Source organism: Phyllostomus hastatus, unplaced genomic scaffold, assembly GCF_019186645.2.
Source record: "Phyllostomus hastatus isolate PE091 unplaced genomic scaffold, TTU_PhHast_1.1 phas_contig_80, whole genome shotgun sequence".
In the NCBI taxonomy this organism is placed as follows: Eukaryota; Metazoa; Chordata; class Mammalia; order Chiroptera; family Phyllostomidae; genus Phyllostomus; species Phyllostomus hastatus.
Window position 1 is genome coordinate 57,042,076 of NW_025333960.1, and position 22,395 is coordinate 57,064,470.

General features: G+C 56.8%; 2 protein-coding genes across 4 annotated transcripts in view; both read left to right on the plus strand.

Moving 5' to 3' along the window:
* Window positions 1–22,395, plus strand: part of ATP9B (ATPase phospholipid transporting 9B (putative)) — a 103,132-nt gene that overhangs the window by 25,279 nt on the left and 55,458 nt on the right. For all 3 annotated transcript variants that reach the window (XM_045849699.1, XM_045849697.1, XM_045849698.1), the window contains exons 7-11: window positions 2,001–2,052; window positions 6,991–7,085; window positions 12,270–12,350; window positions 14,989–15,064; window positions 17,848–17,924. In XM_045849699.1, coding sequence (XP_045705655.1) covers window positions 2,001–2,052; window positions 6,991–7,085; window positions 12,270–12,350; window positions 14,989–15,064; window positions 17,848–17,924 — 381 coding nt within the window. The remainder of the gene's footprint in view (window positions 1–2,000; window positions 2,053–6,990; window positions 7,086–12,269; window positions 12,351–14,988; window positions 15,065–17,847; window positions 17,925–22,395) is intronic.
* On the plus strand, window positions 2,286–4,551 carry LOC123826017. Its single transcript, XM_045849700.1, has 2 exons — window positions 2,286–2,971; window positions 3,234–4,551. The coding sequence occupies exons 1-2, from the start codon at window positions 2,732–2,734 to the stop codon at window positions 3,924–3,926; spliced, it is 933 nt and encodes a 310-aa protein (XP_045705656.1). The 5' UTR covers window positions 2,286–2,731; the 3' UTR covers window positions 3,927–4,551.

The window sequence follows — 22,395 nt, forward strand, 5'->3', positions numbered from 1 at the left end:
TCTGCCTGCAGTCCCCCCTCCCCCGCAGCCTGGGTCCCTCTCTCGGGCGCAGCGCACTCTCGGGGAGGCCCTGCCTCCTCGGTCGGCGTCGCTGTCCCCGCTGTCCTCGTCCGGCCGTCCTGCTGTGTTGTCAGCGCGGCGCTGTCTCCCGTTGGTCTTGGTCGTCCGTGGCCTTCGTGTTTCCCTGCACATGGTCGCGGGGCCTTGTCAGTTCCCACCGAAAAGCGCAGCCAGATTTTGTTGAATGTATAGATCAGCTTATGGGCACTTGGCATTTTTGCAGTACCATGTATTCTGGTTTTGGAACATGATACGTTATAATGTTTAGGTTTTATTTAATTTCTCTAGGTAATATTTTATAGTTTTTTGTAAGGCTTGCCCATCTTTTATTAGTTTATTAGTTTTTCCTTACTACTCAGTTGGGCTTATTTGAAAAATATTTACTTTCTTTCTATATTTGTTTTCTGTGTCATTAATTTTTGTGCTTATATGTGCTTACATCGTGTACTTTCTCTGGTCCATTGGCTGTTTTTTCTTCCTGCTTCCAAACGGGTATTCAGTTCTCTGTATTTTCGGCTTCCCTGTTCTGGTGTATGCGTTTGCTTGTGTACATTTTCTTCTGAAGGCTTCCCTGACTTTGGCTGTGTTCCACACATTTTGATGTGCTGAAATTTTATCACTGGGTAGCTAAAAACGTTTTCTGATTGTCTTTGTGATTTCTTCCTTGGCCTGGGAGTCCCTTAGAGTGTAAATGCCGTTCTTTCTTCATGTTAGAAGCAGGTGTCTTTCTTCTGCAACATCCTTTTTCCGCCTTAACAACTTATATTTGTTTTTTATTGCTTGCTGACTGACAAATAATCCATTTGTTTCCTTTTTGCTGAATGAATTGGGGTGGCGCTGGGCAACCAAGTCACACAGGTCTCGGGCACAGAGTGGCACGGCCCGTCGTCTGCGCGCCGCGCTGCGCACCCCCCACGGGGTCTGCGTCCACCCCGTCTGCCCCCTGCTGCTGGGCCCCACCCCCACCCCCACGCCAGCGCGCCGTGGTCCGCGTCTGGGAGTTTCTTCTCTCCTTCGCTCCGCCCCGCCAGCCTCTCCTCCACGGCTGCCGGCCCGCTCCCCGTCTTGCCCTTGGCGACCGCGTGGGTCAGCGTGGGGGGCGTCGTGCTGAGTGACGTGAGCCAGTCAGGGAAAGACAGGTGCCGGGAGGTGCCACCCCTGCGGGGCATCGAACGCACAGACTGAGCCGACAGGCAAAACCGAGACAGACAGTCCGTGCCGGGTGTCGGGTGTGGGGGGTCCTTATGGAGGTCTCAGAAAACAGAATTCCTGCAGTTATGTGAGATACTCTAATTACGTATTCTTTCATCTTGATACAGCTTTCTCAATTGATAGATTGTTAATAATAATGATTAAGAAAATGTATTATATAAAAGTTTTTATATGCCATATAGTATCGTTGAGTTATTTTTTCCTTTTATAAAGCAGAAAAGGAAAAATAACTCAATTTTATGGAGTGTATCTTTGGTTGTGCAGTTGAACATTGATTCAGTCATTCAGAATTTACTAAGTGTTTTATTTACGGCACACTCTGTTTCGTATGAGGCGTTGGGAGAAGGCTCACCTCACTCTCCAGGTCATTCAGTGTGACAGGGAGTGTGTGCTTTAATAAGGCAGCAACTGCTGTGTAGTGAGTGGGTCAGGGAGCAGTGGAGGCCACAGAAATGGCAACAGTTAACATTTCTCAGAAATGGGGCCATTTTTGAGCTATCACTGAGTACCAGTCACATGGTTCATTAGTGGGAAAAAATCTTAAAGGTCCAACTGAAACATGAATCAAAATGTTTGTTTTAATACAGATTATAAATGTAAGTTGCTTCAACATAAATTTTAATTTAACATTTTAGTTGTTTTTATTCGCTATTTCTGCTTTGGAATGAAATTGTGTTAATTTATAAACCTGCATGTAGATAATTAACATTTTCTGTTACTCTCTACAGAATCAAAGAATTCCATCGGACATGGTATTTCTTAGGACCTCAGAAAAAGCAGGTATCTTTATTTTTATTTACATTATTGATGACTTGGTATTTTGGCAGTTCAATTTTCATTTTGAAAGGAAAATTTTATAAAAACGTTTCTTTGAATGATAAATAATTAAATTCATTAATTTCTAAATTACATTTAACTGTTGATATTTAAAAGAGTGATATTCCCGCATGTTTGTTTAAAAAATAGGACCCTTTCAGAACCCACGTGTCAGATGAGTGCTTTCATTCATACCCGTGCTGCTGTCTAAGGAACTAACGGTGTTACTGAACATTTGGTTGCTGTTCTGCGTTTGCAGTTTCATTCATCAGTTCAGCCGGCGTTTATGTGCCCTGACTGCGTGCTGGGCACTGCGTGGTGCGTGGGGCGGCAGAGGGAGCCAGCGGCTGCCCGCGGAGCTCGGGAGCCTCGCCCCCGGGTGGGTGGGGGCGTACACACCGGCAGCGGCTGCGCGGTGCGGTGCTGTGCGGACGCCGTCAGGCGGGGCCCGGCCCTGCGGGAGGCTGGAGGAGGGCAGCTGACAGCTGCATGCGCCGCGCCCAGCCTTGGCCTTGGCTTTGACCTGTCGCAGCGGCCGCCTGCTCCGCTCTTCCCGGGCGGCTGGCGCACCGCTCTCGCGTGACCGGAGGCCTGGGAGCTGCCTGATGAGATGGCGGAGCTCCGTGTCCTTCCGTGACCAAGCATGTCCTTCCGTGACTCGGCATGCGAGAGAAGCGTTCTCGAAGGACCCAAGCTGCCAGGCTTCTCCTTCCCACAGGCAGTGTCCTCCGGGCCCCGCGGCCCGGCCTCCCCTGCGCTTCGGCTCGCCCCGGGTCTCCAGGGGCGCCAGGCGTCCCCACACGGACAGATGGCCCCCGCGTCCCAGCGGCGTGTCAGAGCTTCCCAAAGCCTCTTCCTGTCCTTTGGTGTTCCGGCTTTTAAGGTTTGTGTCGAACCCGTCGTCTACCCCGACTTGATGGCCCCCTGCGGCGGCTGTGACGATGAGCTGTGGCCCCTGACTGCTTCTGACAGACCGCCCAGGGGACCGCTCTCCCCAGTGGGTGGCCTCCGCCTCAGGCGCCGTCCAGACAGGCCCTGCCTGCCGGGGGCCGCAGTTCTCTGGCCAGAGCGCAGCCCCCCGCGCTGCTGTGGGTGTGCTTCCTGGACAGACGCGCCTGAACTGTCACGCAGTTTCTGTGCTGCAGGGTTCTGAACAGGCCGCTCTGCACAGTTTCTGCTGGTGTTCTCACACAGCGCTGGCGATGGGGACCTTCAGAGACTCTTTATGCCGCCCTCCTGCCGACACCACCTGCCTACGGTTTGCCTTCATCTGCAAACACACTGCAGTTGTTGCCGTGAACGACCGAAACCTGTCCGTGTGGACGGTGCTTCGACCCCAACTGGCCCTTTCAGTGGCTGTGCTGAGAGTGTGCCTGAGGTTGAGAGCACTCCCCCAAATGTGGAAGTGGTTCAGTCGTCAAAGGAAGTGGACGGCAGAGGCCGTGTTGGGGTGGGAGACAAGGAGCAGCCAGCATTTCACAGCCGGCCGACAGGAGCGTCCGCTCTCCAGAGGAGGACTCCGAGGCCGGGGACTGTCCGACGGCCGCGGTCCTGGGCCTCCTTCTCGGCCTCCCGACGGCCTCCCCCCATGCTGTCACCACACTGTGGTCAAGGCAGCAGCGGAATGGAGTGGACGAGCGTGGGCCGGGCCAGTGGGATGGGCCGTGGCGTCGCCCCTGGGTCGGCACCAGCGCTCCGTCCAAGTGGATGGCGCCCCCCCCTCCCCGCCGCACTGTGCCGGGCCGTGGGGCTGCCGCTGCGCCGAGGGGTGGCGCCCAGGGTTTCAGGTCTCTTCCAGAATCCAGGAGTTAGCTCCTTGTCACCATTTGAGCCTGTGATTCTGCTGTATTCCTCAGCTTTATTTTGTTTCTGTCAGATTACAAGGAACAGTTGCTAGTTACTCATACCGAAATGTCAGATACCTGTTTCATGCTATTTTTATGTTCTTTGTAAAGTGGACCAAAAGCCTCCCACTGTATAAAATTTGTGCCATAAAATTACTTTCAGTTAAGGACCCTTAGCGGTGGCAGTTCTGTTTGTATGACTTCAAGTAATTGTTCTAAGTGTTTTGCCTAGTTTTCAAAGGTACACATACCCAGGATTTTTTGTGTATCTACTAGCACTGTCAATAGTATGTTATTGCTACTTTTCAGTTCCCGCTCAGAAACACCTGGTGGGGCGTGGCCTGTCGTGAACAATAGGAGTCGCCCTGGGGGCGTCGGAGGCCTGGGCCTGTGGGGCGAGTGGGACCCTGGGCAGTCCCACGGGCGATGGTCAGTGCCGCTCAGCGAGTCTCCCCGTGGCGTCGTATCGACTGTGTATTAATACGGGATGTTCTGTTGGGCTGTCAGCTGATTGTTTAGAATGTAAATGAAGCTGTTGATGGATCTGGTGACTGATGGCTTAAATTCCAATTAATCAATGGCTTCATCAGTTTCTTAATTCAGATCAAATATCTCCTGAATGCACACGGTTCTTTTAGCGGTATTAAGAGAAATTAATGCTTGAGAACTAATTTTCATCAATCTCTTATAAATGCCAATATCTTTTTCACTTGCCTCCTAAATGATGACATTACAGTTTAAGTGTCTGGGACACATTACAATAGCTCAGCTGTCACTTGTTAGTGGGGTGAGGGCAGCGGGTGACACTGTACTCGTCCCCGCTCTCTCTGCGGCGCTATTCATCTTGCCGTCGGCTTAAAAATTTCATGCAGAGTCATTAAGTCATATGAATGATTCAGAAATTAAGTTTGACGGCAGACGATCTGGTCTCACACATGCAGAGTCGATGCCGGGTTTCCTCCTGTCGGCACACGCCGCGGCCGGCTCCCTCAGAGCCGTTGGCCCTGCAGCCGCCGCGGGCCGTGTGCTGCCGTGCCGGGGGCTCATCGCAGGGCGTGGCGGGCTCGTGCGCCACGGCCACGTCCACGGCGTGCCCGCAGTCCCCTCGTCGGCGTCTGCCGCGGCTCTGCTCTGTGCCACAGACACCCGTTGATCTCCGTTTGATTGTCATTAGGCCTGCCCTTTCCTGTCAACCCTTGTCAATTATACAAAATAAAATCCAGTGTTCATAAGAAGTCCGTAATAGGATACAAGCAGACCGATTTAATAATTCACTTTTGCCGAGCCATGACTGGCATCGGTTGAACCTCACTCTGGCTGTTAAAAATGGGCAGCTACGGCTCCTGTAAGACAAGCCCACTTGGCCGCACCTGTGGTCGTGGCCGCCCCGGCCCCGGCTCCGGCTCCAAACCCCATCAGTCACTGCAACAGCAGCAGTGCTCCCTGTAACGGGAGATAAATGGCACGTCAATTTCTTGTAAATTTTTAAAATAGCACATAATTATTTAACGTGCAGCAGGTCCTTTTCTTTAAGAAAGGCAGCTATACTGTTTCCCCGCTCCACAGCTTACAGCAATCCGGACAGATGCGCTGTCCCCTTCAGAGGCCCAGAACGTCTACAGTGGGGGTGGGCGCCCCCCGGGGGGATGCCCACGTCGTCCCGTTCCGCGTTAGAAAGCAGACCTGAGCAGGGCGGGCGCCGACCTTCCAAAGTGCGCGTCAGGCAGGATCCAGCCTCCAGCCTTTGTGCGGCTTTCGTGTTCTACAGCAGAACACACACACACACACACACACGCAGGGTGACACACACAGACCCAGGGTGACATGCACAGACGCAGGGTGACATGCACAGACGCAGGGTGACACGCACAGACGCAGGGTGGTCACATGCAGACCCAGGGTGACATGCACAGACGCAGGGTGACACAGACACAGGGTGACACACACAGACCCAGGGTGACATGCACAGACGCAGGGTGACATGCACAGACGCAGGGTGACACGCACAGACGCAGGGTGGTCACATGCAGACCCAGGGTGACACGCACAGACGCAGGGTGACACAGACACAGGGTGACACGCACAGACGCAAGGTGACGGCTGCACGGAGACGTCTCGGGTGACACACGAGGCGATCGGACGGTCAGCCCTGCTGCGCCCCAGGCGGGGGCCCGGGCTCTGCAGGCCTCCTGGGTCCCCTGGGCCATGGGGACGCCCGTGGCAGAGGCTGGTCGGAGGGGAAAGGTGTGACTGGTGAAGAGCCCTCGTGGGTGGTGTGACCGGTGGGAAGAGCGTCGGCGGGCAGCGAGCGAGCGGGGCCCGCCACTGGGCGCGCAGGAGAGCCGAGCGTGCCCGGGTCTGTGTGAGTCCTGGGCCGCGCGCACAGCTGTGCTGGCTGAGCTGTGGGACGGTTTCTGGTCGGTCTGCGTAACACGTGTCCCCCAGCGTGAGGACTGACGTCGCCCCAGTGTGCCCCGGGCGTGTCGCGCTGGGCACGTGGAACGTGCCGTCCTCGGAGGGCCGGCTCCGGGAACAGTGTCGTCGGGGGGCCGTGGGTCGTTGGAGTGCAACGTCTGTCTCTTCCCGCTTCCGGCCGGATGGGGTGTGCGTGTGACCGTGGCCTGGACTGGGGTGTCAGCAGTCTGCCTGTGCCTGTGTGGCGGAGCGTGGGCTTTGTGACGGAGCGTGGGCTCTCTGGCGGTGCCCAGACGTTTCAGCGACAGAGGCACAGCTCGCGTTCCCGGGCACTTGGGAGCCTTTGCGTATTGTTCTGTTATCAAAACGTGAATCAGCGGTAGAAGTGATCGGTGCAGTTCTTCTGAAACAAAGCAGAACTGGCATTAAACCTTGCGAGGCAGGAGCACCGAACAGGAGGTGAGTATTAAACCGTCAGTGGTCTGTGCCCTCCGGCAGGCCTGCCGCGTGGGTCTGACAGTGAGGCTGCTGCGGGCTCTTGACGGCGCTCCGTACTCGTGCGGCTTGGGGTCTGCCTGCGCTGAGCAACTTCGGGTTTTGAGTGCCGCCTGTGACTCAGGAGTTCCCCTTCTCTGTCCCCAAGGCTCGTGTTTCATAAGAACGGATCAACTGGACGGCGAAACCGACTGGAAGCTGAGAGTGGCTGTGAGCTGCACGCAGAGGCTGCCGGCCCTGGGGGTGAGCACTCCGCGCGGACCCTGTCCGCGGACTCCAGGGGCGTCCCGTGTGCACCAGCTGCCTCACTGAATGCACTGATTTTTAAAATAGCGTTTTTTACCAAAGAAGAATCATTGAAAACTATGCCAAAATGACTTCTGTGGCGCCTTAGCACGTACCCCGTTCTGGGCACAGTTTCCAGTGCCCCTGTTGGCTCGACACAGAGGTTTTCTTCCTTTTCTTTCCCTTTCTGCTTGTCAGACCCTCTCTGTGGAGCCGCCTTTGACGCGGGCTTGGTGGGGTTTGGTGGGCCACCGTGCCTGCTGACTCGTCCCCACGCCCGCTGACTGGGACAGTGCTCTGCGTGGGCGTCGGCCCCGCCCGGCGCCACAGTCCCTTCCGTGCAGGCAGCTGGTCCTTCGGGGGCGGGGCTTGGGTCCAGAGCCAGCGCAGTGGCTGCGGCTCTGAGAGGGGAGGGCGCTCAGGCTCCGCTGGCCCTTTGTCCCCGGGGACCAGCAGGGGCGGGACCGGACAGGACAGGACTCGGGGTTTGGGTGTTTTCGAGGATGTCTCAAACATGTCACTGACACTGAGAATCTCCCCAACTGGTAGACATCTTCTTTCTTTTTTTTTTTTAAGCAAAACCACAGTTGCAGGCATTTGGGGTTTATTTTGTGGTATGTGTGGTGTTCATCCGAATGAGAGAAGCTTCGTTGTGTGTGACCTGCTGATACGCAGTGGCCCGTGAAGAAGGGCTGAGACCCCTAAGAAGGACCGATTGCCCACGTCCGTGTGGGCTGGGGGGCGGGGCCGGGGCCGTGGGTTTGGCCCCTTCACCCGGCGGCTGCGGCTCTGAGTGGGGACGCTCTGAGTGGGGACGCCTGCCTGTGCCGCGGGAACGGCGGGGCCGTCCTCGGGGTCCGGGGTCCTAGACCCTAGACGGGGTCCTGTGCGTGAGACTGGGGAGCGTGGAGCCCGGAAGGCGGGGAGATCCCCGGTGGCCCGAGGGGTTTCACTTGGCTGTCCGGCTGGGAGGGGCCCCCGCTCCCAGGAACCCTCGACTCACGGGCGAGGCCGCTGGGAAGGAGTTGCACTGAGTCGTCATTTGTAGCAGATTTAATTTTGTCACGAGTGGTGGGAAAGAAGCGCAGAGTTAGGGCACTGCATGAGAAAGAGTTGGTCTGAAAGAAAAGCCAAGCGTAAGCCAGGCAGACAGAAGCGTGGGGTTTCTGGCAGCACGAATGGTAATTCCGGGACAGCGGGTCGGGGGTGGTGGAGGCTGCAGATGGCAGGGAGGCCTGCAGGGGGCGCGAGGGAGCAGTCGGGGAGGGAGCCTGACGGGGGTGACGGCACAGGTGTGCACGTGTGTTAGCATGCAGAAAAGTGGATGCTTGTGTTTTTAACTTTTTTCTTATTACTGATTCTAAAGAGAGGGGAATGGAGGGAGAAAGCAAGGGAGAGAAACATCGATCCCTTGCCTCCTGCGTGCACCTCGACCGGGGACCAAACCCTCAGCCGGGGCGTGTGCCCTGACGGGGAATCAAACCCCAGACCGTTCGTTTTGTGGGACGGCCCCCACCCCACTGAGCCACACCAGCCAGGGCAGAACTGCACACTTTAAACAGGTGCAGTTTATTGCCTGTAAATTATGTCTTAAGAAAGAAGTTAAAATTACACTGTTGTTATCTCTATTTCTTAGTATGAATCGCGGTGACAGGAACTGACATTTCATCGTATTCAGGAGTGTAAGGATGGTTTTCATTTTCATTAGTAACACAAATGTATAAATTTCAAAACGTTACAAAGTTATAGTAAACAAGTCATGTAATACTAACTTTAAAATGTCATGGCCAGCACTAACTTCATGGCAGGGAGTGGGGTTCAGCATTTGGATTGAGCTACTACTATGTGGTGAATGAAAAACTTTTTAAGTTTCAGTGTGGCCATAAAACCAAAAAGCAGTATATTCCCAAAGTAGGAAATTTAACTGAATTTCTGATTCATCAGTTAGATTCAGCGTGTAGCTTTGTATAATCGGGCAGGTTTTACACGGCTGTTTCTTTCACGGGAAAGACAGCTGCAGTGCTACCGTAGATACAGGCCAGGCAGTCTGGTTCCTCATGTGCCAGTGGGCACACCCATAACTGCCACTTACGGGACCCCTCCGTCTGGAAAGGAGTGGGTCGGGACTACTGGGTGTCATTTGCTGTCGGTCCCGTCACCAGCCGAGCGCCGTGTGCCCTGGGACACCAGCGGTGAGGACACCCGCGTGCCTCAGGACTTTTCTTTGTAACCAAGGACCTGCCCAGAGTAGCCTCCCTGGGTCCTGCGTCCCCAGAGCGCCTGCTGCCAGCAGAGGGGACCCTGCCACCGGCCCCGGGGCCCAGCCCTGTGGCAGGTCCCACAGGGCCACTCGCTGCTGCCCCAGCGTCAAGGAGACTCGAGCTCCAGGCACCTTACACCTTGGAAAATATGCTCCTGGCTTTTGTGATCAGGCGCATTTATTAACAACGAGTCACGGCAGTTTTCAATAAATCATGACTTGCTGATTTATTTCAGAAGATCCATACAGCAGTAAACAATACCATTTACATTTAATGAGTTTTATTGAACGAAGGGCAATTTTATTTGTAATGAACCACATGTTATGATTAAGGATGTATTTTAACGACCTTTAAGTAATGCAAACAAATGTTGCCCTTGACCTCGTAGCAGAGGCTTTTCCACGCGATGGAAAACTTGCGGATGGTTTTTAAATTACCACGAGAAGCTTCGAGTGGCCGTCTCATCGCTGTGCCGCTACTCCGTCACTTGGTGTCTGACACACCAGATGAAACGCTGCCCCCTAAAGGTCCGTGTCGACGTGCGGGTGGCTGCTAGCTTGTCCCTCATCTCCGTGTCTCCAAAGGTAGCGTGTTATATGAGCGTTTTGCTTTTTGAAAATTACGACGACAGTGTAATACGAATAGTGAGAGGTTCTCGAATTTGCCTTACCCTAGGAGCTGCTGGTGGCCTTGCCGTGTCACACGCACAAGTCTAAAATGGTCACACCGGGCATTTCTCCTTGTGTGAGCCAGCTTGGCCCCGCTACCTTGAAAACAAATTGTTCTCGGTTAGCACGCAGCCCGGGCTGCCGTCGGAGACCCGCGGTGCTGAGCTGGTGCGGCGCCCCTGGCCCCTGGCCCCCCGAGAAGCTGTCTCTGGGCGTCTTCCCGCGCGGCCTCCTTGAAGGCGAAGGCGTGAAAACACCTCGTGTGGTGCACCCCCCCCCCGCGGCTCAGGAGCCTGGAACCTGAGGAGCCCCCTCTGCCCTCGGGCCGCAGCTCTGTGAGCGGGGCCTCCCGGGGCGCATCCCTGCTGTCCTCCCGCCCTGCAGGGCTCAGGGACGCCCGCGGGGTCCTGGCTGCAGCTGGCGGATCAGCACCCGTTCACCCACAGTCCACCCGAGAAGACCCAGCCGCCCCTTGGCGTTTTGGGCCTTAAACGTCGGCGGCTGCTCTCCCGACGACAGGAGGGGAGCCTGCGGACCCTTTGGAGGGGCCGGGGCGGCCTTGCTTCCTCCCTCTGCCCGCAGTGACCTCTGTGGTCACAGCAGCGTCATCGGGGTCAGGTAGCTGTCCCAACACCCCGGCCCTTCGGTCACCCCCTAACCAGGTGTCTCCCTCTCTGCAACAACGTTGGTGGGTAGTCAAGCCACCTGAGCAAGGCAGGTCCCGGAGGGCAAGGAGTCCCGGTCAGACCCCGGTCCTCTGCGCTGGCTGCACTGCGACCTGTCTGGGGTGCCGACCACTAGGGAGCAGCAGTGCGGCGGCCGAAGATGGGCCTCCCACTTGCCCCGCGGGCAGGGGTCGCATGTTGGGGCTGATAGTGGCCCCATTTCAGATGGCCATCAGGGCAGAAGCCCTCGGTGCGGTCAGCTCAGACCGCCTAGCTGGTGCCCGCAGCGCTGACCGGAGACAGAGACAGGCCTGGATTGATGTCAGCGTCCCTGTGAAACTCTGCCCTTTGGTAAAGACAGGTGACCTTAAACTTCTGTTTTGAATTTGTCCAGCTCTCTGTAGCCAGCTAGAAGTGTTTAGAAAGAGAGAAGCAACTGAAATATCAATAATTAAAAGACTCTTAAAACTCTACCCAGGAGAAGCTCCAGCGTGGGCAGCCTCCACGTGCAGCTGTGGTTTGTGCGAGGCTGGGTCCCTGCGGGCAACCCCAAAAACGCACGGGCGCGTGTGCGCTGCTTCCACCCCCATCACGTCGTTGGTCCGAGTCCAGGCGAGCCCCACGACTGCGTGCCCGCGCGTTTTGTCGTACGACGCCACGCAGGTGCGAGGTCAAAGTGCAAAGTCACTTTCCTGGGTGGACTCCCATGCAGGCTGTGGATTGGTCAGAGTCCAGACAGACCAGGAACGTTGCGTTGTGAACTCTTGGTGAGGTGGTGAAGATCATGGTGTGCCATTCAAAAATTAAAGCTCTTTATGTACACTGTTTACATTACTATACCTTCTGCTATTTTAATAAAACATAAAGCCAACGGAACCTTCCGGACCAGCAGGCATACTTTTATAATTACTGTAAAACAGGGTGCTTAGAACCTCACGTCTGGAGACGTGCTGTTCAACTCGCACGTGTTGCCGGGAGCGGGGTGGCCTGTGGCGCACACCTGCTCTGCCTCCCCACGGCCCCCGGGGAGGGGGTTCCGCTTCTGAGGATCGTCCGGGGCCCCCGGGACGCCTGCATCCTCCGCACAGCTTGGAGGGAGGCGACAGTTCATAGCAAGTGTGGCAGCTGCTGGGACACCAACATCTGCACAGATGAGGCGTTTTTCAGGTCCTCTCATAAAACACAAATCCCACCGAATACCGAGTACTTGGGTATTCCGAGAGCTTCTGACTCCCCATACCCAGCCTCCCCACCACAGTCGGGTCCTAGGGAGCCCCAGGCCACCCAGTGTCTCTCAAGGGCTTTGGCCTGTCGACAGGTAGCAGTTGTCTGTTAGAATCAAGAGAAATTGCCACACCTCCGATGAGCTTAAAAATTGTTTGTTTTAATTACCTTCCATCCTAGTTTATACTGTTGGCACGCAGAATGTAAGGAAGTCAACCATCACTTCCGGTAAATAACGTGTAAACATATTAATTGGTAACTGGAAGGTTCTCAAGGCCTTCTGCTCCATGACACCACCACTCACGCAGCTGTTCTGTGCCCCAGGACCTCTTCTCCATCCGCGCGTACGTCCACGCCCAGAAGCCGCAGCTGGACATCCACGGCTTCGAAGGCACGTTTACCAGGGTGAGTGAGTGGTCTGCCTGAATCCCCTGTGTTCATTGTGCGCGTCAGTTAAACACAGCAAACCTTCATTTTGAAAGAGTAATCAAATCAAGAATAAACTGATAGAAATTTTGAACTAAAGAGGGAATACCTAGACAATGTTTCAAGTTTTTAAGTTTTTCTATATCCAGTATTTCTTTAGGATGCATTCAGTATCTTTTTAAAGCGTATTTACTGTTGGTAAGATCTTTCTCCTTAAAACATTCTGAGTCAGTAAAATGAGGTAAGTTAGCTATTTCAGTTCTGACTTTGGAGAATCGGTAATACACTACAATATCCACACTATTCCTTAGTGCTGTGACCTGTCTGGAGGAGTGTGTGTGTCCGTTCCCTCACACACGCGTGCGTATGCATTCTGCTCATTACTGTGGTGTGTGGTCCCTCTCCTCCTGACTGTGTGGTGGGACTCGGAGGAGTAACTTCACGTCATGTCAGCAGCGTGTCCTGACGTTGTCAATGGTGTACAACACTGAAGGGATCTTTGCATGTGACTGCAGTTCGTCTTTAACTGCTGCAGTTACTTTGGAAAGATTTCTGTTGGTACGGTCAACTTTGTTTCACCCTGGGTCACACGCAAAGCGTGGCAAGCAGCTGTCACTTGAGAAACCGTTTGCTGGGGGTCTGATGTGTGCCCATTCTGGGCGCCTGCTGAGAGTGTCGGTGCGCTGAGCTGGCATCCGGCAGTGCTTGTGTTTTACACGCCTCTAGGTGCCCTGTGCTGATGTCAGCGCACATGTTCGGGGTGGTCATTTCAGTGCAAACCAAAGCTACAGTAATACTGGCTTTCAGAGGAATGATTTTCCTTGCCTTTTGCATTAAATGTATCAGTCTGTTCAATCAGGTGTTGGACCAAAAGTTTGGTTTCAAACCACTGCTACAATAACATTCACCGTTACTGAGACCTGTGTTGGCGGTCAGCTTCGCGTCAGTGTCGGGTCCCTCGCGTCCCCCACGGGACGCCCTGAGCACTCCTGGACGGCAGGTCTCGTGCCCACAAGCTCTTCAGCTCGGCTGATCTTGCAGTGTTTTGATTTCTTCCTTGCTTTGGAAGGACAGTTTGCCTGGACGTAAAGACTCTCATTTTCTGTTAGCATTGGGACTCCATCAGCCCGTTGCCTCTGGTCTTCAGAGGTTCTGAAGAGGACCCTTCAGAATGCACGTGGTGACCCTCCCTCTGCTTTCAAGACTGCTGTCTGTCTGGGTCTCTGTCCAGACGTCAGCTGTGATGTGTCCCGGCCTGGGTCTCCCTGAGTTCCTCGCGCTCCGGGTCTTAGCGCGGATGTTTGTGCTGACGCCTTTGGCCCGGCTGGGGAGCTTTCAGCCCTCTTTCCCCAAAGGTCCTCCTCCCCAGGCCCCGCCCCAAGCCTGGCCATTGGCTTCCTGCTGCCCCTCGGTCCCGGGGTCCCTCCCCTTTCCTCCAGCCTTCCCCTCCTCGGTTCCGGTTCCGGTTCCGCGGACGAGAGCATTCCCAGCATCCTGTTCCCACGTTCACTGCCTGAAGTCCCTTGGGCGGGTGTTTTTATCTCAGCTACTGTATTGTCACCTCTTGAACTTGTCCTTTCTTTTGGTTTCTGTTTAGGTTTCCTGTCTCTCTATTCATAGATCATGTTTTTTAACTTTGCCCACATCTTCATTTCTTTGAACATGTTTAATTTTTTTCCTTTAAAGTCTGTGTCTAGTAGATCTGCTGTCGGGTCCTTTTCAGAGTTGGTTTCTGTTGATTTACGTTTTTCTTTTAAATGGAGTGCACTTTTCTGTGTTGTTTTGGTTTTTTTACGGCTTCTTTTCTTGTTGAACAACAATGCGGTGGCCCTCGAGGTCAAGTTCTTCCCCTTCCTGGGGTTTTGCCGTTTTTTGCAGGCTCCCTCCGTGCCGAGGATCAGCCTGCAGTATGAACTTAGCGTCTTTTTATGCCTCTTCTGAGCTTTCCTTGGCCAAGTGCACGCCCTTGCTGCCTTTCCTCGCGCCTGTTTCGATGGCCTTATCTTGCATGTCTGGCTCCGGGAGTGCGAACACTGGAAAATTACGGCGTGGGAGAGTCCTCGCTCTTTCCACTTCCGGAAGTCACTGGAGCGGAGGGGCCTCGCCGCCGCGGAGGGAGACGCGGTCCCGCGGCCCCCGCTGTTCCTCCGCCGCCGTGATGCGGCGCCGCGCGGGCTGCGGCGGTGGCGGAGCGCGGACCCCGGTGCTGGGGACCGAACCGGGCTCTTTAACTGCCCTGTTTTGGGTGCATGTGTGCAAGCAGCTGCTTCGGAGCAGGTGTCCAGGTGCCCGCTGTGCAGCGGGCTGGGCGGGGGGGGGGGTGGGAGCAGGTGGGCCCGTGCCCAGACCTGCGATGGACCGGAATTAACCGGAACGTACGGCGCACGCCTTCCGCTGGAACTTGCCAGCCTTCAAGACTTCAGTTCCAACGCAGCTGCACCGCGCGCGGCGCCCGCCCTCTGCTCTCAGCCGCGGCTCGGTTCCTGGGTCCCACCGTGTTCGGCCGCGCCCTTGCCCCGCAGCCGGCGCGCGGACTGCCCCACACGGCGGCCCTCCGCGGGGTGAGCCGTGAGAGGGGTGGTGACTGACTGCTGCCCCCTCTTCTCTTCCCGGGCAGGAGGACAGTGACCCGCCGGTTCACGAAAGCCTCAGCATAGAGAACACCTTGTGGGCCAGCACCGTGGTGGCCTCAGGTAAGAGGTCCATTCTGCTCTCACTGTTGGTTCGCTCGTAGTGGGGGATGCTTCGTGTTTTCAAGGGACACCCCCCCCCCATGCGTCCCGCGGGAACGTCACTAAGGGAGCCTGCAGGGCCAGGGCCCTGGGCGGCTGGGGCGGGGCGGGGCCGGGCCGCAGGGCAGGGGGGCGGCGGCTGAGCGAGAGCACACGAGCGCAGACGCGGGGACGTGTCTGCTCCTTCGTTTTCATATCGTTTCTCCCGTTAGTTAGCGGTTGCGGTATTTTACAAAACTAGTCCTCGGGACAGAGTAGTGGTTTAAAAATGAAACCTGGCCCTCTGTCGCACCTCGTTGGGGGCTCCCGCGCCAGAACAGGGCCAGAAGGTGCAGAGTGCAGGGTCGGGGTTCTTGGGGTGCGACTACCTCCTGCAGCTTTGTGCTAGCCCGCCCGATGTCCCTGGCAGCGGCGCAGGGGGGTGAGGTAGGCGGGGCACTCCGGCAGGGGGCGGGGCCAGAGCAGGTGGTCCCGGCCAGCGGCTGGGCCCTGGCGTGTGCAGCCCCGAGGCCAGTTGCTGGCTGCAGCTGGAGCGCTGTGCGGTGCTCACGGATCCCCTGTCCCTGCCGTGTCTCTGAGCCACCTACCTGGTGCGCTCTCTCTCTCTCTGCTCCCCCAGTGACCCTGGGGCGCACGCAGCAGCCCTGCGCAGAGGCTCTGCCGTCAGCTGGGCTCCAGGACGGGCTGCAGCCACCGGGGCTGGCACTGCTGCCAGGCGTGGCTGGGCCCGCACCTGGGATCGGGCAAACCGGTGGCTTGACAGCTGTCTGCCAGCCAGTCTGTGTGTTTCTCTACAACATCTTGTTTTTCTCATATGCACCCTTTCTTTAAGTCTGATGAATAGGTTGTATCTTGTTGCCCATCATGTCCCATTTTTCAGATTTACAGGTATCCCCTTTCCATATGCCTCTCTGTCACATGTTCAGTTTACTCCAGCCTGTAAATACGTGCCCTTTGTCAGAGACGGTGGAGGGTATTTCAGATGCGCTGCCCCGACTCCAGAGGCCTTAGTCATGAGACTGCATGGGAGACTCGGGAAAGCGCATGGTTCTGACTGCAGCGGGCCGTCCTCCCGGTGAGAGTGCAGGGGAGAGCCCAGGGGTGCCTTCGCCAGACGTGGGGCGGTCAGGCGCCGGAGACGGCCGAGGCGCTCCGGCAGACGCTGTGCTTCCGTGCGCCCTGGTTAGCACGCGGTACTGGGCTCGGCCTGCGTCCATCTGCGTGGAGTGCCTCCTGGCCGTCCTGCCGGCCCTCAGACCTCACGTGGGACCCTGGGCAGTGTCACGGCAGCGTGGGCCCCGCGCTGCTCCTCCGCTGCCTGCTGTCGGACGGTGGCCTCAGTAGTTCCCAAGCCTTCTCTAGAAGACAAGACTTGTTTGTTCTGCTGACGTTGGAAATAAACATTAATTTTGCAGGTTGCCTTGTTCTATTTTTATACTTACGTTAGTGACACGTTTACATTTTGATGAAGTTAAACTTGATTGGCAGGTTAAGAAAGTGTTGAAACTATCGGATCATTACGTATTGAATGTCCTCCTGTGTGCCGAGTGCAGCCTGAAGGCCTGGGCCGCTCACCGGGGCGGGGGCGTAGGAGAGCGCCCCACCAGGGGCTGGGGCATGCAGGAGCCCAGGGGAGTCAGGCTTCTCGGCCTCCCCAGGGACACACATTTTACAGAGGTGGGGGGACTGTGAACTCTGAAACGGAAAGGCATGTGTGGCCCCTGCAAATGGCACTGCCGAGCAGGACCCTGGGCGCTCCGGGGGAGCTGGCCCCCAGGGACCAGTGGGAGGCGGAGCTGTCACTGTCACTGTGCTGTGTGTCCAGGACCTGCCCCCACACTTCCTCAGCGGTTCTGGCTGACAACTCCGTAAGGACCACCCTGAATTAATGTGACATCAGAGTGTAGTTGTTGTAGCTAATTCTGCACTGGCTGAGGATGATCTTCCTCACCCTCATCATAGCTCTTACCTTCAGGATTTGCAGAATGGGGGCTGAAGAGTTGGGGCTGGAAACAGAGCCAGTCGCAGCCCCGGAGACAGATGTCCCGCCTCCCCTTGGCCCTGCAGAGGAGCAGCCTCTGCACCCGTGTAGTTTGTGGGGTATCCCCGGGGTGTTTCATGATTCTTTTGTCTGAAGTTTGGCAGTCCACAGAATTACCGTTTTTCTTGGCGTGTTCAATTAGAAGATCAGGCTTTCAGGAGATGTGACTAGAGGAGACAGAGTCTAAATTCTAACTTGAATGTTTCTGACACTGTTTCCCTCACTGTTCTGACTGTGTGTGTGCCGACCCCTCAGCATAGGCTCTGAGACCTACGGCTTCGACCCCCGCAGAGAAAGTGCACTGCGGACTCTGGTTCAGGGGCCCCGGTCTGAGAGCCCCACGGCGACTCTGACCAGCGCGGAAGGTGGCCTCTCGCCCCTCACCTTCAGGGTCAGAGTCGCCATCTCAGCAGCTGCCGACAGGCAGACGAGCCCCCCTTCCGGCCTTCAGAGGCCGCGTGACCGTGTCCGGACAGCATGTGTGGGCGAACTTGTGTTGCTGTAGGAGCCGCTGAAGTGTTTCAAAGCTTGTTTTAAAAGTTGAGATTAGGTTTTCTTTAATCAAATTAAACACGCTGCTGGGTAAACTTGTATGAAGTTAAATGGTGTGATAACATTTCCCTCAAAAGTATCAATCAGAAAGTATTACCTCTGTGCTTGCCCTTGAAGTGCCTTTGTAAGGACCGCTCTCGTGTTTTTGCAGGTACTGTGATAGGTGTTGTCATTTATACTGGGAGAGAGACTCGGAGTGTCATGAACACATCCAACCCAAAAAATAAGGTAGGCTAGACGAGGGGCGGCTGCCTCCCCGAACGCGCCCTTCCTCTCTGGGAGAAAGTCCATGTCGCTCGGCTCCGCCCACTGGTCTCAGCGCCGCGCAGAGCGCCCCGCAGCCGCGCAGAGCTGCGGGTGGTGCTGCGTGCGCACACGGAGACACTTCCCCGGGTATCTTTTCCTGATTAATCAGAATTTCACGTGTCTCTTAAATTTTCATTGTTGGATATGTAATTTGCCCGTAATTTGACAGTTAATTGTAGGTCTGTTGATTCTTCTTCAATCTCTTTAACAATTTGCACTTTATTTTATGTTGATGATTCATTTTAAAAGAAAGGAATCTATATGAATGTTTATAGAGTATTTAGTTTGATAGTGTTATGTTGTTACCTAGTTTTGTGTAAGTTATTTCCATTTTTAGAAGTATATTAGAAACCAGATTTTAGTTTTAAAGACTGCTTGATTATATTTATAAATTGATTATATTGGTGTTATCATCCTAAAATTGTTATTTATCCAGTCAAGGTGTATGTAAGGTAAGCATTCGAGGTTGTTTAGATGAACTTTCTCCGGTCGGTGGCTGCAGGTAAGGGCTCTGGCTCTGGGGCTGGACCGCCTGGCCGTAGCCTGGGCATTGCCACTGACCAGCTCTTCCACTCAGGGCTTGTGGCTGAACTGTGTCCCCTTGCACAGTAGAGGCCACCTGGCATTACCGTCTTTCTGTAGAAGGGAATGGGAAGTGTGACGAGTGCCGCAGGTTCTGGGCCCGGCCCCCACTGCGGGTCGGAAAGTGCTCCCTGAGTAGCCCTCCTGCCAGGTTCTGGGCCGAGCCGCCGCACTGCTCCGCCCTCCCTTCCTCTTCCAGCGCTGGTTTTCGAAATGGCTTCTAGGTTTCATTGCGGCTGGCAGAATGCACCTCGTGACAGGAAGGCCCCTCTCAAGCTTGCACACCTGGATTTAAGTCCTCCCTTTGCCACTCGACAGCCTCACACCTGCAGACCTGCTCCTCCAGTGGCCAGTGCCTTTCGCGTGCTCGCACAGCCCCTGGGGCCCCCATCCTGACGGGAGTCGTGGGAACAGGGACAGCTAAGGCCAAGGCAGATTGCTTGTGTGCATGCGTACCTAGGCGTGTGCACAGCACACATGCACGCCCCTGTGCTCACACGCATGTGTGCATACCAGACGCATGCGTAAGCAGGCACGTGTGGCAAGCGCAGTGCTGAGCACTATGTTAAGTCAGGGGCGGCGGCGCTGCACTTGGGTTGCCTAGCACAGCTGGAGGTGCAGGAGGCGGGGCCGCGGGGCAGGAGGCGGGGCCTCGGGGCAGGAGGCGGGGCCTCGGGGCAGGAGGCGGGGCTTGTTGGCGCAGGGCTTGCTGCTTTTTGAAGGCGCCCCCAGCAGAGCTCCCGCTTCCCTTGGGGGCGCTTGCGTGAAGTAAGGGACGGTCTTAGGCGAGGAATGAAACCTCAGAGCTTGCATACGCCGTTCAGGCCAAGTGTTCCGTGTCAGACTTCCAAGGGATCTCTGGAAGGGGCCGTAGGCCTCGGGGGACGGGAAGCAGCCGCTGCGCCGCGGTGTCCCTGGGAAGGGTGTGCGCACGCGCGTCCCTGGGAAGGGCAGGGGAGGCGGCACTCGCCGCCGCCGCGCAGCGATCTCGTTCCCGAGTGCAGACCGGCCTCGCCGTCCGACCGGCGGGCCAACCCGCGCACTGGGGGCTTCAGAGGAGGCTGGCGGGAGTGACGAGTCAGCGCTCGGGAGGGAAGTCGAGTCCCTCGCCGAGTCCCGCTGGGCTTCTTCCGGGAAGCACAGCGGCCCCTGACGCGCGGCCTGGGAGCCGTGGTGTGTGCGCACGGCGTGCGGGTGGGGGCGCTGTGTCCGCGGGCCGCGGGCGGCAGAGCCGCGTGGGCGGGGCGTGCGTGTCTGCGGATGAGGCCGTCCTCCCCCGGGCCGCCCTCCCGGCACACGCCGGACACGACGGCGGCTCTCCGCCCGGCCTGGCCCCTCCAGGCCCTGGACGCTGGCTTCGGAGACCGCGGGGCCGGGGGGAAAGACTCCGCAGAGCCCGCGCTGACCTCAGGGCCTCAGCCAGGGCCCGCCGGGCCCCCTTCCTCGCCGGAGCCGCCTCGGGGCCTTGTGTGAGTGGAAGGACGCGGCACAGCCTGGCCCCTCCCGTGGGGGGCGTAGTCCTGGTGGGCGTCCCGGGGAAAGCCAGGGACCTCGCAGCTCCCGGACAGGCCGGGTCACTGTCAGCCCCGCGGCCGGGGCAGTGGGGCCGAGTCGGGGACTAGGGGGTCGCGCTGCCCGGGGCTGCTTAGGAGACGTGGATGCGCGGCCCCCGGGGGAGGTGCGTGGGGTGCTCCTCGGACCCGGACCCGGCGGGCTGGCGGGACGGCCCAGCGTGGGGGGCGGGGGGGGGCGGCGGAAAACAGACCGGGCCCGGGCGTGAGGACGGGGCGCCGGTCTCGGTGGCAGACCGCGCCCTCAGTGAGAGGAGGGCACGTGTTCCCCGGAGAGCACGCTCCGCGGGCACGCGGAGTAGCCGAAACGTGCAAACGGGCTGCTCCGCCCCCCACCCGGCCGTGCTCAGGGTCTCAGCCCCGCCCGCCCCCCTCGTCGTGGGCGTGCGCCAGGGGCACTTGCGGACCGGGGAAGCCGCTCTGAGCCCCGAGGACTGGTAACCCCGCAGTGGAGGCCGTGCTGATGTCGGGGCGTTGCTGGGCAGGATTTGGGGTCGAGCGCGTGCTGCAGCCCCGGCCCGGTAAGGGTTTGCGGCACCACCAAGGCCGGGAGGAGCACCACGGACGGTGTCCGGTGTCAGAGCCACCCCACGGCGCAGTGGGGCTGGGGCCTTGGGTCTGCTGGGGCCTTGGGTCTGCCACGGAGCTGGCAGTGCCTGCGTGGTTCCCGAGGCCGAGTATCCGGAGCCCCAAAGCAGAAGCAGAGAGGTGGCCGGCCTATCCGCGCAGGGCATCCCCAGAGTCCAGGCGGAGGCGTGGGGGGTGGGGTTGGCGACAACAGGGGGTCCTCGGGCTGGGAGGCACCCTGTGCACCCCGGCGGCGCGCTCAGCGCCCCCACCCTGCCTGCCAACCGCTCAGCGCAGGCCTGTGTCTTTGGTGAAGGCTGTTCCCGGGGTGTGTCTGTCTGTCCTGGGACGCCCCAGTCTCCCCGCTGGCGGGGCCCTGAGGCTGCCCGACCTCCCGCTGGCGGCGCAGAGCCCCCCCCAGGACTAGCCCGGGGCTTGATGCACTGACCTCCCGGGCTGAGCAGGCGGTGGTGCGATTTGAGTATTTTAGGTTGCTTCGTAAAACAACGTATTTTTAAACTTGGCATTCTCTTCGGCGGGTGTGCTAAGCCTTCTTTTCTTCAGTTCTCTTTTTTTTTGTTCTCCTCTGGCTGCCTTTTTTTAAAGATTTTACTTGTTTTTAGAGAGAGGGGAAGGGGGAGAGAAAGAGGGAGCGAACCATCAATGTGTGGTTGCCTCTTGTGCGCCCCCTACTGGGGACCTGGCCTGCGACCCAGGCCTGTGCCCCGACTGTGAATGGAACCTGCGACCCTTTGGGTCAAAGCCCAGCGCTGGATCCACTGAGCCACACCGGCCAGGGCTCTACCTGCGTTTTAAAAGAAAACGTCAAACAGGAAAATATGATTATTCATATACCTGAAACTGGAGTGAACAGCTATTGTTCCTCTTTATTCCAAGGCTGCATTCTTCTCTAGCTGCTGCCATAGCTGCCTGTCCTGCTCTGTGACTCCTGCTCTGCGCCACAACAACCTGAGGCGCACAGAGTGTCAGAATTCCTCCCTTTAGACTGGTCTTTGAAATTGGACCTTGAAACCCAGCTTGCTAATGTTAGATCATCAGGATGTGCAGCTCCACTCCCGCTGCAGAAGTTTATCAGAATGCTTCTGTAAGATGGGGTGTGCTCCTTCCTGACACAGGGATGGGAAGGGGGATGGGAAGGGCGTGGGAGCGAGCATTCTGAGGGGGCGGGGGGCGGTGCTTGGAGCCCTTCTCCAGGCGAGTGCTCTCCCCTCCTGTGCCCTGGGGCAGACGTGAAGCAGGGAGGTGGGTCTACACCAACGTGAAGATCTTGTTTTAGAACTTTGAACAAATCAAAAGTTTTTATCAGTAAGACACTACTTTTACAGTAATATTTGATGAAAGTTTAAATTACAAGGAGTGCAGCTTGAGTAATGGACTGCTTTATAAACTGAGCTTGAGATATATTTAATAAGATGACACTTGATTCCATTTAAGAGGGAAAAAACTCCTGCGGAAGGTTAAGAAGAATCCATTGTGACAGGCTGCCATTTCCACGCCATTCATAACAGTAAGTGGCTCGGAGTGGGGGCGTCGGAGGGAACGGCAGCGTCAATTGCTGCGAGCGGTTATTGCGGTCCCTCGGGCACATCGGTCTGTGTTCCTAGTAAAAAGACACCTCAGGCGTCGCGTGACAGGCGGGCGGGCTGTTTGCC